At 36.2% G+C, this 19,322-nt stretch overlaps 1 protein-coding gene across 1 annotated transcript in view; it reads left to right on the forward strand.

Annotated features, from left to right (window-relative positions):
- The window catches only part of MYBPC3 (myosin binding protein C3), a 64,397-nt gene extending 45,489 nt beyond the window's left edge, over nt 1-18,908 (forward strand). Inside the window, exons 27-34 of the mRNA XM_037396098.1 lie at nt 927-1,015; nt 6,069-6,264; nt 11,561-11,700; nt 12,432-12,591; nt 13,152-13,288; nt 15,791-15,977; nt 17,031-17,073; nt 17,590-18,908. Of these exons, the coding sequence (XP_037251995.1) occupies nt 927-1,015; nt 6,069-6,264; nt 11,561-11,700; nt 12,432-12,591; nt 13,152-13,288; nt 15,791-15,977; nt 17,031-17,041 (920 nt within the window). The 3' untranslated portion in view covers nt 17,042-17,073; nt 17,590-18,908. The remainder of the gene's footprint in view (nt 1-926; nt 1,016-6,068; nt 6,265-11,560; nt 11,701-12,431; nt 12,592-13,151; nt 13,289-15,790; nt 15,978-17,030; nt 17,074-17,589) is intronic.
- The last annotated feature ends 414 nt before the right edge of the window (nt 18,909-19,322 follow it).

Genomic DNA, 19,322 nt, shown 5'->3' on the forward strand with positions numbered 1-19,322 from the left:
TTAATTAACATCCTGTGTATCACCTAACAGCAGTAGATTATAAGTCATTTGACTGGAGTCCAAAAGATCTTTAGCTGCTAACAGTGGATTCCTCAGCCTTGACTCACACAACACGTCTGCCAGCCTCTCACTGACAGTAAAATGACTGTGTAAATGAAACAAAGCTGTAATGTATCTCCAAACCAAATGGACATTAAGACAGATACTCCAACTGTATTGTTAAGAAATACTTTCTGTAAATGACTAGGAAAAGAATAAAGAACACATGGAGAACATAAAAAGCTTTCCAATGAGGTAAAGCAGGGACTAGATGAAAAAACATGCACTAAAGTCCTCATTTTGTTGGTGAAGAGTAAACTGCTACAATGAGACTCCACTCCTTCCACCTCATAGAAAGAATTATAATTGAATGATTGTAAAAAAAGTAAAGGAAATCCATTGATCAATCTGCTTTCAAAGTCCGTAAGTATCTCCAAATGGCAATTTACAAGGAGCTGCAGTAGCAACAGATTAATCAGTCTATAACCACTCTTTTACTCCAATACACTGTTGTCTCATCCTTTCTATAGAACTGATAAAGTTCTCCAAAGAAACAAAGTCCACACAGAAGGCTCACATCCAAGGGAAGTCACCCAGATCTGGCAGTTCAGATGCAACAGTTTCATAAATCCTGCTGTCATTGAAACCTGCTCAGTTGTAAATACGTAACTGAGATTTGCAACTAAATTTGTATCTAACAGTCAAATATATTTGAAATTACTTAGAGAATTAGTTACTCCCCACCTATATAAACAGTGTTTGCACAATTTTCTTATGCTTACAAGTATCCAAGCCTCTCCTCTTTGGTGTTTTGTCTTATTCGACCTATAAGTAATATTACAAATTATCTAAAACTTTCTATTTAATGTACTAATGCTTAACTGCAGAGCGTCCCAAAATCTGGTTGCCACGCCATCTCAGACAGACTCTGGTGAAGAAAGTAGGAGAGACAATCAATATTGTGATCCCTTTTCAGGTATGTATCAGTTTCTACTGTGTCACGGTTATTTGTCATTACTTACCTAGAGTAGTTTCCCCTTATGTGAGTTCCCATTCCTTCACTGCTTAAGTAGTATTACATAATGTGTAGCTGATGATTTAAAAAAAAAAAAAAAACACACAAAAAACACACCACGCTCAAACATTAAAGGAAGGAGGAAAAAAAATCGTCACTCTTTCAGTCACAATTTTATTTTTTTTTTTTTTTTACAATCAAAGTTTCTTACATAAATCCTCCTTTTGGGGAAAAAGTACTGTAAGTAAACACAAGCCTGTTCTTACTTATTGACCACAGGATGCATCTTAAAGAAAGCAGTACACGTAAGCATAAAAACTCAACCAACTACTTTTCTGGAGCCAAGGTACATGATGTTACCAGGCAACTTCTTTGTCAGAAGTGGTATGTTCATTTCTAAAAGGCTGACTACAAAAAAGAGTTTGTACATAAACAATCAGCCCTATATACAGAATCTCTGCATATAGAAAGAATAGCTTGGGTATTACTGTATGTGAGCTCAAGGTGTAAAAACACACAGCATTCCAAGGATTATCAAAAGTGTATGCATGTAACTACACATGCTGCTATGGCATGTGCAAAACTGCTAAAATATACACACAGGCTGACCTAACCAGTTACCCCGTCTTTGCATTTTCTACAGCTGTGTAAGCAACTATAATGACCTTCTGTAAAACACCACATGTATTTTCTCAGATGCAAGACTATAATATTAATGCAGTGCAAGTATTAGTGTGTGAAAGGAAAAGGCTTTCTGAGTGAGACACAGGAAAAATTGTAAATTAAGATTCTGGTTCTGACAGAGATATCCTCAGTAATAATAAATATATCATTTAATCTAATCCTCATTCATAATTTGAATAAACTAAAATCTCTTTGCTGTCCAGGGTAGACACTTATGAAAATGTAATCACTTCTATTAGTGAAAAGCTTTGAAATTGTCATGTAAAAGATGGTGGAGATAGGCAAAACATTTTTTCAGCAAGGGAGACATATGCACACATGGCCTATATTCTTTTTTGGTTTGGGTAATACCAACGAGGGGATCTACATAAGAGCAAAACCTATGTAAAATACAATATACATGTCTTTTGCCCTGTGGTTACTGGGTTACATGAAAAGTTGGGTGGTTTTTTTTTCACAAAGATGTATCTAACCAGTAAACAGTTGCAAACCAATACATGGAGGAACTGCCTTGAATTGCATGCTTGTACTGCTTGGACACCACATGCTTATTTTTTTCTTTCATGTTTCTTATCTCCAAAATTGCTAAAATGGCCCCTTCACTGAGGTCTAGCCACATGCAAAGTTCAAGATTTTACACCTGATATTTCTAGTTCTGTAAGTCTTTAAAAACATTATGTAAACAGATACTTTTACTGCTTTTATGTCCGAGTTGAAGAAAGTTTGCAGAAAATTGACAAGCTGTCCCACAAGCAGAGGAACAGATAAAGTTAAAACATTTTATAGGTATGTGTCTTATGTCCCCTATATCACTATCTTCCCAGCATAATAACCCCCCTCTTTTGCTTAGAGCAGCCTCATGGTGATATTCCCAGAGATTTGCCTGTTCCTTGCCCTACTCCCCTCCGTAGTCCTAGCTGACATCTCCTCCGCTCCCCAGGCCAGGGAAAGTACACGTAGCAACTAATCCTGAGCTTCACTTATCCTGCCTGATCATTCAGCCGTTGCCAAACAAAACAGATAAGGACCAAGTCTTCCCCGACTTTTCCTCAAGTAGAGGCACTAACTGAGGTTTTGGTATCTCACCCTGTCATTATTCATAAAACTGTACTAAGCTCATCTTAGAGATTTCCAGTACACTGCCAGATTTAGCCAAAATGAACTAACTGATTCAAAAGTTGAGCAGCTGACTGACAGTTGAAATCATGTGCTGGTATAAACTCTTGCATTCTAAGAGGTAAGGCTAATAAAAAAAAAAAATCCACCAAACTTTAGCCTGAGAACAAAACCAGGGGATTTTAATTAAGAGGTATTTGAGTGAATTATGTTCATAATAGTGTTGAATTGCAGCTATAGCTGTAATTCTTAATACTGCAAAAGCTATTTGGAATGCACAAAACTGAGGATCTTTCAAAAAAAGCAAAGCAAAAAGAACATTTCACTTCACATTTTGAAAAGGTTTAAATCACTGACAATTTCTATCGAAGGAAATAATCTAAGTAGGTATGATTGCAATCTTCAAGTTACAAAAATGATATAAGAGAAAATACATAAATACTGGAATTATGTGAACCCTGAGCTAGGGAACACAAGCAGGTAGAATACTAACTAAACTAATTAAAGTGTCAGTCAATGTCTTACACTATTTACAGTCTCTGTGCAACCCTGCCAGTGACCTCTGTGGTGACTACTATATCATTTAACACTGAAATTCTATTAAATACCTTGTCAAGGTATCCTGGGCTAAATGCTATTTTCAAGCCTATTCAAATCTGTACATTAAAATGCACAGAAAAGAACAAGTACAACGTTACTACTAACTCCTTCTGTTAAGTGCACTAAGCAGGTGGGACATTCTGCCGAAAGGAAGGGAGTGAACACATTCTTGTTTTAAAATAAACTACATGGGCACATGATTGAAGGGATATTATGTGCTATTAGTGGATTAAATTCACATAATTACTAAGCAGTTTTCTTGCCCATCATATATGTGTGAACATCTAAAAGCACTTAAATCAGGTCTCCCCTGGCAGTAAACTCCCTGAAGTTTCTCTGATGTGTTATTTACACGTTGTCAGTCACTGTTCTCTCTCAGATTACCTATTACACATTGCAGAAATCCAATCCTCTGAGAGATGTATTAGGAACATGCTTTCTATCTGTTTATGCTTTTCACAGTCTATAAATATAAGTAGTATATGAAAACCAATCCTTGGAACACTTGCAATCTTCCACTGGCACTCATAACACCTCAAAAAAGGAGGTGCTGTGAGTGCACATATCTGATCAACCACACTAGCACAGCAGCAGCAAAGCTTGATTTACAGTCAAGATACTTCTTACGATAAAGATAATGCTATGGTTTCTCACATCCATTTTTGCCAAAATACTTAGAGCCAGATCCTCAATTCCCCTCATTCCTCAATCCATCAAGAACTATTAAATCTTGTAATCAGTCTGAAAACCTAGCCAAGTATTTGTCCTGACACATTATTAGAAATTTAAATAAGATTTCCATATAATTATACCATATTAAGTAGATTATTTTCAGTTTGAAAGCATTCCCCTAGCCAAAACTTTCAAGCAAAATCCTTCTATCATTTTGAAAGAGACACACTAGTGGAAAGTAAAATAGAGTGAATTCTTGTAAAGTTCACCAGTAATTAGACAGGATATAGAAAAAAAACCCAAAACAACCACACAACAACAAAACCCACATCCTTTTACTTGTTCAAGTATTCCTACTATACCTTCCAGCTGAAGAAGAGAAGCTATGTCTTCCTTTAACAGGTTTTTGTAAAGGTTCTATGAAATGAGACCAGAGTAAAGGTACATTAGAACTGAACAAAATAATCTTGCATCTAATATTTCAGAGCTACAGGCCTGAGGTGACTATACCCTTGGCAGAAAGCAGTAAGAAAATCAGTTACAAGATGGGGAAAACGGAAGATCCAAAAACATTGCTCATTCAGAGTTTATTGTTAGGCCCGATGTAAAATCAGTTACAATACATCTGACTATTCAGATGTCAGAGAAAAGAACAAGTACTAAAGAACAGTGATTTCTAGGTGTTTTAGAAGTCCTTTAAGCGTAATCTTGGCCTGACTCTTATAAAACAATTTTTTTTCTAATACCACAGAAAAATTATGCTGCACAGAGTTTCTGATCAAATACCAGAAAAAACCTGAAACAAAGGTGTAGCAAAGCACAAAGATTTTTTTTCTGCCTACCTTTAGGCACCTAACCCAGGAGTATCTTAATCTCCTGTAGCCTAAGGAAAAGATGCAGTCTTAAAGAGCTATTCCAGCCACCCAGTGAATCGAGGAGCCTTCCAGAGGTGCTCTCTCTGCTGTTTACTAGAGGCGCAGGGCAGTATGTGTCCTAATTTCACTGCCTTGGCTTCAGTTCCAGAGCAGCCTAAGCTGACCTGCCTGCTGGCTTGGATGATCTCAGTTTCCCTCCCCACCCATTTGAGCTACTCCTGGCATTCATCTAGCCCCGTGCTGCACCATTTCACCACGTTAACTGGCAGAAACTTCCTTTTTAAAAAAAAACAACAAAACACCAAGTTATTTTCTGCTAGATTAACTATACAGTTAATAAATATGATATGATCTTTTCCTGTTTTCTTGGGATTCTTGGTTTGGAGTGAAACACTTTAAAAGAACTAAATATAATCTACCAGTTTTCCTGGAAATGGCCAAATGACAGTGATGTAAACCACAGATATCTTACTGATTCCACAACGTCATCTTCCATGGGTGTAGCAACACTGACTACTTAGGTTGACAGTCACCAAAAAAAATTTTACAATGCAGAAATAATTTTACAGTAAGATTCACATCCCAAGACTTCAAGATAAAAACAATTTTTCAGAAGCTCTTAGAAGTGTCCGGGGATAGAAAATCAAATGTTTTAAGAAAGGGAGAAGAGGGGAAAAAAGCTAATAAACTGCTCTAATATTAAAGGCTTGTGTTACTTAGCAATAATCAGAGCAAGCCAGATCCACTGATGGCTTCACAGATGCCTGGGAAAGAGTACAAGAGCAGCACAAGTATATTTTTTCTGGATTTGTTCTCAACATAAATTCAGTCTCTTTTCTAACTATAACTAAACAGCATCTTTAGGGCATGGTGCCACTAAACTACACAGATGGGAGCAAATATTTGTCTGCAAGAAAACACAAATTGCAAAGTATTTAAACTTTACTATCTCAACCCTGCCTATTAAAGTAGGCTTTCTAGATCACAAAGAAAAAAAGCCCAGAAAAATGAAAAATTGAAATCTATTATAGCCTAAAAAAAAAAAATAATCCTTTTTTCCTCTTCAGGGTAAACCAAGACCCAAAATCATTTGGATGAAAGATGGTCAAACCCTAGACTCCAAAGATGTGGGAATTCGGAACAGCAACACAGACACAATCCTTTTCATCAGAAAGGCAGAGCTTCATCACTCAGGAGCATATGAAGTAATTCTTCAGATAGAAACCATGACTGATAAAGTTGCAATAACAATACAAATCATAGGTAAGAACCTGACAACATCAAAAGTAAGCATATCATACAAAATAAAATAGTGGCCATACTGAGGCAATCCAAAGATCCAGCTACCCTCCAGATCCCTTCTCTGACACTGGTTGGTAGCAGGTGACTAGAATAAAGCTCAGAGCAGGGCTACCATGTCACTTTGTCTTCCTGGCATATTATCCCAGCTTGAAATGATGTTTCCTAGAGACTTTTGTGAAGGGAGAGGGATTATCTCTGTGTCACACAGCTCTCGAGGGATTTTTCTTGCATGATTTATCCAGTCAGTCTTTTAATCCATGTCTAATTTCAGAATCAAAACATGCTTTCATAAGGAATTTTAGTTTAAGCGCATGTACAACTGCCTATTTGGGGTGGTGGGGTGAGGTGGTGGTGTTAAGTCTCTCTCCCGATAGTCTCATTTGATGTCTATAAAATTTTGTATCAGAAAAAACATGATTAATTATTCACCGTTTCCATACTATAGCCTTCAGTCACACTCTCCTCAGTCAACTTCCTCAAGTTTTAGGCTCTTGATTTATTTTCAAAAAAGATGCCATTCCATATCTTTGATCATCTTTTATCATCCTTCTTTTTACCACTTCAAGTGCGATAGAAAGAATTTAAAAGTTCTGGTGTTCTTGGGAATAGCCATATTGTCCTCAAGAAAGGAAATATGAATCCTGGAATGTATATACTCTTACTGGGTTTTTTCACCAGATGAGGACAGTGAGGATAAAATCATTCACTAATATACCATATTAGTGTTCCAAGAACTAGAAATGACAACCAGATACAGTCCTGTGAATTTGGAAAATTCACATTTAATGCCTTATTCTGTTAACAGCATCTAGTTAGCTTGAGGCTTGGTGGAAGCTTATTCTCTGCTATACAATTTCTATTCTCTTCTCTATTTTCTATATATAGTTATATATATTATTTATTTTCATTATATATTCTATAGCATATTATTATATATATAATTATATATTCTATAGCATATTATTATATATATAAAATTATATATTCTATTTTCATTTTAAAGAATGCATTGCCAAAGTTTCAACAACTTCACTTAGGATTTTGAGAGATATATTCAGAGATCTTGCCTACTCAGATAATTCATTTCAGCCAGAGCTCTTCTATTTCTCATTAGAGCTTTACATAACATTCTTGATAATTGTTTTTACTTCTCCTTCCCCACACTTTCACACTGTCATCCAAAATTTCCTCCAATGTATCAATACATTTTAGACTATGTATCTTGGAACAAAAAGAGTATATAAACATAACTTCAGAATTAAAGATATAATGCTGGCTGTATTCTGCCTAAAATTTTATAAAATGACGTTGGCAGAATAGGTATGCAGTGGTGCCAACAGCAAACAAGAAAGGCATAAAAAATTGGAGGAAGTATGTTTTAATAGGACCAGCTGCTTCTGCTAAAAATGGCTGCAGTTCTGCCACAGCAAAATAAGTAAACAGCAGCTAAACCAAAGTAACGCAAACAAACTCGGGTAAAGGGGAACAGTGCACCCTAGACACCAAAACACCTTTCTATAACTGGTTAGTGACTCCAGATTCCAGCACATAGCTCTTACAGCACAATTCCAAGTATCTTCCACCCATTCTCTGGTACTGTAGAAAGGCATAAAAACACATACATATGCCATTGTCAAAGAGTTATTTTATATAGAAAATGAATGGCTGGAAAAAAGCAACTGATCTTATCACACAGATTACTACGTGTCAGAATTGGAGGACAGGCTGTGAGCTTTTTACCTCTTGGGCAGCTTGCACAACTGAAAGGGAATAAAAAAATTTCACTTCATTCCTGGCCAATAAGAGACAGGGCTTGTAAAATACAGAGATACTTCTGCAACCAAGGCATCTACTCAGATTCTCGATTCTGAAACTCTCATCAGAACTACCTCTTGTTAATTCTATCAACAGCACTTTTTGCTCTTCAGATCATATATTCTCTTGGTAGGAGAAATGTGGGTGATTCAGGCGCTCTTTCTATACTACTAGTAATGCTTTAGGTGCTTTAGAATGGCATGCTGAAAAGCCAAGTCAGGCTTTCAGAGAGATAATAAATCAGTCAGTGACCTTTTGAGGTGTCTGTTCACCAGCTAACTTCCTTTGGCAAATGTCTACTTGATGAAGGAGTAATGCTTGTAGCTTCAGCCCTTATTGGTTTTGGAGTAAGGCAAGAATGCAGATAGCCAAAAGCTCTGCTGCGACAACAAGGTCAGTTCTAAACAGGAGCAAACACTTCTATTACTGCCATCACCTTCCCATACAGCCAAAATAATTGCTGCGGTTTACTCAAGGCCTATGAAATACAGACTTTTACTACAGAAATACAGTATATTTCAAATACTTATAGAAAAGGCGTCAAATGATGAAAATATCTCCAATCTCTGAAAAATACAGTTCCCTCAGCTTTTCCCTCCTCTACATGAATCAATAAATCATACCTTCTCTTGACCAAAGCAAACCTCAGTTTTTTGGGTTTTGGTGTTTGCTTTTTTTTTTTTAAAGTGGAATTATATATCATTCTCATTATGTGTTATATTTGAAAAGGTAAGTTATCATTTCTTTTTGAAAGATGATTGGCACTATCTCTTCTCCCCATTCTATTGGATTCATTAGTATGCAAAAATCCTCAGACATGCTTGTGCTGAAGGTAGCAGAATATTTCCCCAGAACATAAATAGCCACTCCAACAGTGTCCTACATAGGAAAATAATTTGTTACAGGTGCATCACTAGGATTAATTCTCCCATCCTTTGTTCACCAGCTAGAGATGTACTGGTGAGTACTGAGAAAGGAATATTCTACAATTCTACAATGGAATTTTGAATAGATATTCTTGCATATTGCATTATCTCATCAAACCACAAAGATGAAAAATATAAAAATCCATTTAGCAAATTTATCCATCTCTACCTTTTCTAAGACTGTCCTTTGTAAAGCCTTACAAGTCTTGAGGCTTTCAGGACTCTTTTTCTTTATTCTATCTATACCACCATGGGTAGAAGTAATAATTTATTAAAAATGAAAAAGGGATTATTTAATACATCACTGAGTTCTTATCACATAGTAATCTAATAGCAGGTTAAGGCTTAAAGTCTTCTTCTGTTGTTAATGTAGTCATACTCTGAAATCGTTCCCCCCAAAATCATATCTGTATCTATGTACACATAGATAAGAATGCCTTACAGATATTACACACACACATTCTGAAGTCTAACTCTTCCAGTAATTACTGAATTAATGAATGACCTGCCATCCTGTTATTTTCAGTTTTCAAGGGAGGTTCGCAGATAATTGCTTTTAGGTAGTTAGGAGCAGTAAGGCACAGGCTTCAAAATTACCTGTCCAGTGAGGCCTCCCCAAAAAGTGTTCTTTTGCCTTCCGTTTCACCTAGGACTGTGGTTTTCTTCCATTTATCAATCTCTTCCTATAGGATTTAAACCAACTACCATCACCAGGATCTCCACAGTTTTTGACAAAACATTGTGTAGGGACCTGTTAAAACAAAACAAAAACCCAAAAATCCAACAAACCAACCCTGTTGTGTAGATATATCTGTAGGTAAAAACACAGGAAAAATACTTGTAAAACTAGACAGATACTGTGGAGGGTTATAACAGCAGGTAGACTTGAAAATAAATAATGAATTGCTAAATGTCACAATATCTGCCTACTATGAGATTATAATACACTTAATTCAGGGCTTGTAGAGCTTTGTCCACTGAAACTGTTGCAGTTTTCATATGTAGCATGCAAAATTCTTCTCTTCAAATCTATTCTGATTGATTGGCTTCTGTCTAACAAAGAGACGCACCTAGAATATATCTAGATTTTTGAAGTTGCAATTCAAGGTAACAACATATACATTTCCACATCTTCATAAGCAACGTTGTGCTTTTGGCATTACCATTCCCTATTTGAGAAACAGGGAAGAAAAAGAAAGGAGGCTTTACCTGAGGTTGGTAGCTGTTGAAAAACACAGAAGACTGCAGCTTTTTCTCTGAAATGTTAGTGTAAGAGAGGAAGGAAGAGAACAATAAATGGAATGAAAACAATGCATTCCATATTCCTTATTGAACTTCATGCAGTGTTCTAGTTGGTCCCAGCATTTTGCAATTTGAAGGACAAAAAAGGGTTAAAGATAGTTATAAAACAGTCTTTGATTCCCAAGTATGTCAGTGAAAAGAGAATTAAAGCGTGTTATGCTTTGACATCGAAAGTCACAGTTCCTCTAATAACAATCAAAGGCTGGTTTATTATTGGTTTACATATCCCTCTTTAAGGAAATACATGACAAACAACCTGTAGTTACATTCCTTTGTGCCTTGCTCATCTCAAACCTACATCTGTCAGATTATTACTATTTTCTTCATTTTTCCAGCTTAGCTCGAAACAGGAAGACAGTTTCCATTCAAATATCTGGAATGAACCCAAACTATCCTTCACTTAATCACAAGACCATCTACCCAGACCTAATTATCATCTCCCCAATAGGACCTGTAACTGTGAAAAACAGCCCAACATATTAGAAAGGGGAACTAGAATCTTCAAATTAAAACAGACAGGAATTATTACTTAATAAAGCCAATTTAAATGTTACATTTGATTAAAAATATGAATGAATGATCCTTAAAAGAAGGAAAATTATTATAATTTTATAACATATATTCTTCTACATATTTCCACATATCTTACAATGGACATAGACTTCTGTACCTCTTTGAGAGTTCACTCTTTTTCTAGTTTTTACAGAGAAATGTCACTGGTGGGCAAACTAACAAGGACTGAGGCAACAGGAAAAAAAGTGTCAGCCAGTTCCCAAATGGCTGGCCTCCCTTACCTGAATATATACCCAGTTGCCTTTGTTGTTTGTATTACTCTCAGCGTACCTAAATAGCTGAGAAATTGCACTGAGGTAACAAAGTAAAAACTGTAGTAAAAGAATTAATCACACACAGCCAAACACAAACTTCTTACTCCATTTTAAGTAAGAGTTTGTCTGGTTCCAGCATTACTAAGTCTACTGCGTCATCCATTTCTCTGTAGGTTTCAGGCCTCTCAGAGGAATATTAGGAGGGTATTTGAAAATTTCCCAACTTTCCTGTTTACAGTTTCAACTTCATATAAATGAAGTGTATTGCTACGGAACAATTATAGAAGGCTATCAAGTTCTATTTTTTCCCTGCATGGAAGGAAGTGACAAAGCTCTTAGATCTTCAACCAAAAGCTATGGGTTGTTTTTTTCATGTCTTCTCTGCAGACAAGCCTGGTCCTCCCCAGAACATAAAGCTTGTAGATGTTTGGGGATTTAATGCAGCGCTGGAGTGGACACCTCCACAAGATGATGGCAATGCACAGATCTTGGGCTACACAGTCCAGAAAGCTGACAAAAAGACAATGGTAAGAAATTGCACTGAGTCAGTGACTTTGTATGGAGTTTAACCTACTACTTGCTCTGGGAACAGAGACTTGAGAAAAACAGTTGAATACTTGATTCTCAGTTGTGTGTCCAAGACATCCTATGGCATATCAGAGGCAGCTAAACATCGAAGAACAGAATCTAAAAAGAACCAAAAGGCTAAGTATAGAACTGTGTAAAACGTCTGGTAGAAAATGTAGAGAGAGACACCTAGCCTGCCCCATCTCTGGTGGATGGATAGCTCTTCTCAGAAGGTGGAATTATTTTTCATAAATGCCAGGATAAACTGAAGGGGAGGGAGGAAGAGCTAAGACCTGAGGTCCAATGCTAAGCACACTAGGGTATACACTGGGGGAGGTATGTATGATAATCAAACTGGAAAATGTGCTCTCATGGAAGGCCCCATAAAGTAGTCATGTTCCAACGACACATCCTGGATCACGTTTCCCAGATATGAGTCGGGGCAGTGTAAAGAGTTTGAGTTTTTTCCTCCAAATGCAAGTATTCATCTATCATACCAGCCAGAAAACAAAAGTAAGAAAATGTATCAGTTGATCTCCACAGGAAGCAACATAATATTCATTTCACAGGCTACTGTTAAATACTTGTCTACCTGTCTTCTCCTTGTAGCAAGAAGGATCTCTCCATACCAAAACTAGCACCATGTCTGACCTCTCATAGCATCTTTCTAAACAGTATAGTCTTGTTACAGGAATGGTATACTGTTTTTGATCACTATCGTCGCACAAACTGTATAGTGTCAGACCTGATTATGGGAAATGAGTATTTTTTTCGAATCTTCAGTGAAAATTTGTGTGGATTGAGTGAAACTGCTGCAACCACCAAAAACCCTGCCTATATCCAAAAAACAGGTAACATATTCTTCAAAACAAAGATCACAAAAGCTGCTAAGTACCAGAAGTAATACACTGGCAAATGAAAAATACAGTATTACTAGATGCACCACTAGAGATATTTTCATTACTTAGTAACCAGCACTTGTATTTTAGTATCAAGAGCCCTTATCTAGGCAGATCTCCTTTACTAACACAAACACCTGTTCAAAAATATTTAGTCACAGTGTCTTCTTAAACTGTATTATTTTAAGAAAATAATACAGCTGGGTTTTATTCTTATATTCTGGGGTTAAAAGTTTAAGATGTCTGTGGCGAAGACTTCCCCTGCAGACACACGGCTTTCATATTTTTAACAGAAGCTGAAAACCCATGATTGCCAGGACCTTTTACATTATCTAAAGCATTAAATGAGAGATGTTTTAGACTGAAGTGAATGTGAAGATTTCTTATCTCATAAATGCCATAGTGTTGAAGCTTCTTTAAATCATACAGGCAAATTAAATAAGAAATAGATTGTATACAAGTCAACAGGATTGAAAACACAGTTCTTACTATTTTGTTTCTTTTAATTGCAGGCACCACTTACAAGCCACCTACTTACAAAGAACATGACTTCTCTGAGCCTCCTAAATTCACTCACCCTTTAGTAAACCGTTCCGTGATTGCAGGATACAACACCACACTCAGCTGTGCTGTAAGAGGAATCCCCAAGGTACAGATTACATCAACTGTCATTGATAGCACAATAAGCCAAGATACCACCTTAGAATTCATGCCAGTTCAGCGTGACTGGAGTGTAACACAACTTGATTTAAAAAAAAAGTAAGAGTCATCCAATAATCTCCCACTGCACTGATGCTTCACCAGAATGCATAGTGCAAGCATGTGCGTGGCTACACATAGAACCAGGTGGGCAACACAGTAAAGGAGATAGAGGAAAGGACAGTCATTGCTTATGGTAACACCATACCATTGAAAATGTACCATGTATCCATAAAATCTAGTCAATGAAGACGGTAAAAAACAAAAAAGTACCTTCCCACAATGTGTATTTTTTTCTCTTCAGCCTTTCAAGAGCAGCTAATATAATATACTGTTCCATCAACCTAAACAATACATAGAAACACCAGTTCTTCTATTACATCAACAATTTTGAGAGTCAAGAGTTATTTTGCAAAACTAACTAGAATAAGACTGCTGTCATGTGTGAAGTTTTGGGGCTTTTTATTTTTTTGAAATCTCACCGGAATATTTTCTCAGTTTAAATATATTTGTTGAAGTCTTGTCAAAAAGATGTACTTTTTTGTTAGTCAGGAACAAGCAGTAAAAACTGTTTCAGCTAGGAGCTAAATTTAGGTTTCTCAAAAAAGGGAAATAGGCTTTTTGTCTGCAGTGAAGGAATTTACCATATTATGACATAATCTTGTCATAATATTAAATTAGTACAATCACCGAAAAAATGCAGTACCTTTTTCCCTTGCCCTTATAGCTGCTTATTTCCAGCTCCTCTCCCTTCCTCCTACCTACACAAGGATCTAATAGCTACACAGCAAAACATGTAAGATAATTGCTCAAAGTTCAAATTAACTAAAAAAAAAAAAAAGTCTTAATGTAATCATTTGCTGCAATTCATTGGATGAAGGAGTGTTAAACACAACTCAAATATAAGAAGGAAGCATACCCATGCAAGGAGCTGCAAAAGAACATGAACATTATAGAATACCAGCAACTGTAGGCAAAATCCATCCCCCAGTAGCTTCCTCGGATTCATCAGGAAATGACAGTAACGATATTCCCTCTCGGTTAACCAACTTTTTCTGCATCTGTATCCACTTAATTTGGTTTCCATGGTTTTAAGAAGATTCTGTTAAGTACAGTAATCACAGGTTTTTAGGTCTGAGCATGCTTGCTCTTCCTTCCACATTAGCCTGAAGGATACAAATAGTCCTCATCCTTCAGTACATCTAATACTCTTAAAGCAACTTTTCCAGATACATTTGTGTACTTGCATTGCCCAAATTAACCTTAGCAAAAAGCTTCTGTACCTACTGCAGAGCTCTGCAACAGGTATTCTCTGTGAAAACAACCTTCTATTAACAGAGCTTTCCAATTCTGAATAACTGTAGATTATCAAGTAGACCTCAGATATGACCCGTATGGCACGAAAAAGTTACCACTTCTAGCAGAGCCAATATTTGTGCCCTGGTGGAAGTGTTGAAGTAAAAGACACACCCAGAAAGATAGAGGCCATAGGAAAAGAAGCAAAAAAAAGTTTGAGGCAGGAAAAAATCCAGCTAGTATCTTTAAAGAAAATTAAGCATGCTAACTGGGATGCACTGAATTGTCTATCACAGGTCAGAGACAAAAGCAATTCAGTAGATTTGAAAGCACTCTATAACTATAAAACAGTGCAGCAGTTTGGTGGTTTGTTTGGGTTTTTTTTTTTTTTTGGGGGGGGGGGGTGGTGGATGAAAAAATGGAAAACAACAACTCTGAAAGTAAAATAGATGAATACAAATCTTGGTCTCCTACTCTTTAAAGCTTATTTCTTCACTGTATGTACTAACAAGGCTGAAATAAACAAAACCAGTTGGCTTTCTATCAGATTTTTCATTTTCAAAATCTCATTTATAAAAATTAATGGCACATTTCAGGTACCAGAAACAAACAAAATGACTTGAATAAGTACAGAGCCAACTACTTTATTACTCAGCTGAAGCCAACAGGAACTTTATTTTGAAATTCCTGAAGGTGCTAAAGATATGCTGAATCCTTTCCCAGCCCAACACCAAGTTGGCCACCTAACATCTGTGGACATTTATGATACTTCTGCTCTAATAATCTGTGCATTTTAATCCCCCTTCTGTAAAAATAGTTGAAGGATTCAAATATATTTTAATAAGCACAATTAAATAACTCCTGAAGGAATGAATTTGCTACTGGTTCATAGGGTGGAGTTTTTTAAATTGTAGTAAAAAAGGGTACAGATCTATATTCTCTACATGCTATGAGAGCTAAATACTGAACATTTGAATTATTAGTTTCATGTGTTTGTACCAAATAAGATGTTCCTTGAAAAATTATTAACGCTGCTGTGCAATATGTAGCTCTCATAATGCACAAGCCTTTGATGGCTAAATTAAAGCTGCAAGATCAGCTGTAAGTCTTCCACTTTCTGCATTTTATTTTAAATTTCTTCCTTTGTGTTCTTCAGCCAAAGATATTCTGGTACAAAAACAAAATGGATCTCTCTGGGGATGCCAAATACCGCATGTTCAGCAAACAGGGCGTGTTGACCCTGGAGATCCGGAAACCCACTCCATTTGATGGTGGCTGTTATACCTGTAAAGCTGTTAACGAGTGCGGTGAAGCTGAAATAGAGTGCAGACTGGACGTCAGAGGTAATCTAATGAACCTTATGGATAACTAGTACTGCAATGAAGAAAGATTAACAGAGATCTTAAACATATATTTCTCTTTTATCTTACTCTGACTTCTCCTGTGATATAAGAAATTTGGTAATTACGTACACCAGCAAGATGGTGTTTTTCATTCTGAACTGTTACAAAGTTAGGTTACTTGCTAGGTAATACAGGTCTGAAGGTGGACCTTATTATGCTTCTAACTTCTAGAGAAGCTACTTAGCACTGGAATGGAAGTCTACCTACCAACACTGCAGCGTGGATGATTTTATTAGCCTTTCTGCCATACTCTAACTGAAAGTTTTAAATTAAGTCATTAGCCACATGTAAAAGGTAACACATGCTACATCACAAACATCTTTCAAACACTGCTAATTTATTTTGTTTATCAAAAGAGCCAGGAAAAAGAAGTCACAATAAAAAATATTGACTAAATATTTTGGTAAAGTTCCTACTAATGTATCTATTTGCCAATACAAACATAAATAACACCACTTCAAGTGCTCTTCAAAAGCTGAACGAGCTGTGAAACTGATGCACGTAATGGGCATTGGCAGAGCTCAGCCTGCAGCGCAGCAAGCCTGAAGGCAGCTCTGTGCAGCAGTTCAGTGTTTTATTCTGCACTAAGTCAGGACTGCGTGCATATAGTGCACCTTGGAGTGCAGCCACAGGTATCCTCACGGGGTCTTGGCAGCAAGCAATTTCACTGCATTAGTACAACGATGAACCCAGACTAAGAACTCTGAGATGTTTAGCTAATTGATGCAGCAGCTTATTAAGACGTGCTACTTTCAGTTCAATGGCTAGCTCAAGTATTTCTGTTCAGTGCTATACTGTACAGCATAGATATGGCTCAAAGCTTAACATAATCATCCTCTAAAGCTTGTTTTCAGAACATTAAATCTCCTTGGAATCATCAGATAAAAGCAACTGCTATAAAGCTTCCATATTTCACCTTCAGCACCAAGCCTCAATTTAAAATTAGCAACCTTTAATGTCTGACAGATTTTTATATTTTTTTTAATTCTCCAGCACCTCAGTAATACTCTGCATCTCATTGCATCTGCAAGTCAAGGTACGAATCAAAATAATTCAGCTGGATAAAGAAGCAATGGCTGTTTGGTTAGATATAAAATTAAACAGTCATTAGAAATTCATTTTAGAGTCTTTATGGAATTTTTATAGTGTTGGCAGGGGGTGTGTATGCTTGTTTTGATTTCTGTTTATTTTTTCAATAATCATACTAAAATCACATTCCTGTAAGATAAATTATCTTGTTTATTTTAAAGGCAGGATTTCAGGCCTCAACCTTTAATATGTGCCAGTGTAAAAGTATGTAAGCATAACAGAATACTTTGTTGACTTTTTTCCTTAACTCACTACAAGCACTCCCTCTAGACTTCTTTATTAATATAGAGCTAATTATTATCAATAATCTGTGTACATTGCTTTAACCAAACAAGCAGAGTTAAAGTTACAATGCATCTAAAAAGTTTAATACACATTTTAGACTTCAAAAAAATAAAATGCTATAATAAACAATCAAGTAATGTATTTGACAATAAATTCTTCTCCTCATTCTCTGTCTCAGCATTGGAATAGAATTTGAAAAGAAGAAAACTGAAGAAATTAATGAAGGATGTCTCAGCTACATTTATGAGTCCTGTTCACCTTAAAAGTCGTTTAATATACGTGTACTAGGAGGCGGCAGTATCTTGTGTCCTGCTTACTCCGCATATTTTCAGACAGTATTTCCTCTTTTCATACATCTGTTTTAGTTACATTGCCCCCAAATCCATGTGAAGAAATTCAGAGAAAAAGATAAAACTTTCTCCCATTACATGCATATGTCTAAAAAGCCCCAAGTATTAGTTACATGCAAACTCAGTCCACTTAGTAATGTCTGAACCTAACAAATTCCCCACTTCTACAGTTGACTCCATTCTCTCTTCTCAGAATTCTGACATTCTTTGTAAGAAGTAGCTCAGAATAATGAAACAGTAACAAATTACTTGTAATATTTAATCACCTTTCATTATACTTTCTTTGCACAATAGAAAGTAAGTTTTGTTCCTGCTGCTTTTACTGCCGGTGCTTGAAATTGCCACTTCTGTGCTCTTGAGCAGATCTTTGTAGAAACACATCTGAAACACACCATTTAGGCATCTCTGGCTAAATCCACTGTTCTGCTTTACATAGAAAATATTTCTTTGACAATTACTCACTACTGGTTTTCTAGCTTTTAAAAAGACACCAGCATAGAATTCCAGTTACTAGATGTTTCTGCCACCAATCATAGGCATCACACAGAGATAGTTTTGTATCATCACACAAAACAGTGAAAGACTTAGCAAGAAAGATTATTTGCACGTCAACAAAAGATTTGAAAACAAAAATTTGTGATAAGTGCAATAAACTTACTGTCATCAAGTATTACTGAAAGCTTTTGAATGTCTATGAATGGTATGTATGTATTTTTGCAGATAATTTTGTCTAATCAAATGACACAATAGCATTTTTGGCTACTCAGTAGTTTGAATAGAATTTTGGTTGGGGGTTTTTGGTTTTGTTTTGGTTTGGGGTTTTTTTGACCTGCAGTAGCTGTTAGTTTCTGACTGGAGAGTACTTTTTCACAATCACAGTACAAAAGAAGGTGGAAAGATCAAATTAATCCAGGAAACATTGCCTTTCAAAAGAACCAACACAAAGGAACTGAAGTAATACTGCTGCCCTGCCTCCAACATGCCAGTTGAGATGGGAAATCACGTCTGACACAGTGTTAAGTTGTACTAAACAAGCAAATACGTCTTCATAATAAAAACACTGATGAAAAGGAGATGTGCATTTTGATTATTCTATTTTGGTATCAGAACAAAGAAGGGTACTCCTCTAAAAGCAAAGTCAGCTTATTCAAGGCTAACATTTGTCTATTGTATGTTGTTATTACACAACAAATAATTAAAAAACAATGGAAAAAACCACAAACAAGTTTACATTCTTTTGTACTTTAGTGTTCTGAGCAACACTCTTATTTAAAAAATAATGCACATACACGACATAAAACTCAGGTTCTATATTATAAAGAATCTATGACCAGAAACCAGCGAACTGAGAGGATGATCCCAGCATCTGTAGGCCAACGCCTATGGAAAAGCAGACTGAATTGCAAAAGCTTAGATTACAAAGGACAGTTTACCCTATAGAATGAGGTGCTACACCAAACACATTCTATTATCAGAAAAGTGTTTCATGAGGAGATTAGAATTTGATGCTGTAATAGCATACAATACTGAAAGAATACAAAAAATACATCAAGAATTACTA

The sequence above is a fragment of the Falco rusticolus genome, chromosome 7, assembly GCF_015220075.1.
Source record: "Falco rusticolus isolate bFalRus1 chromosome 7, bFalRus1.pri, whole genome shotgun sequence".
Classification (NCBI taxonomy): domain Eukaryota; kingdom Metazoa; phylum Chordata; class Aves; order Falconiformes; family Falconidae; genus Falco; species Falco rusticolus.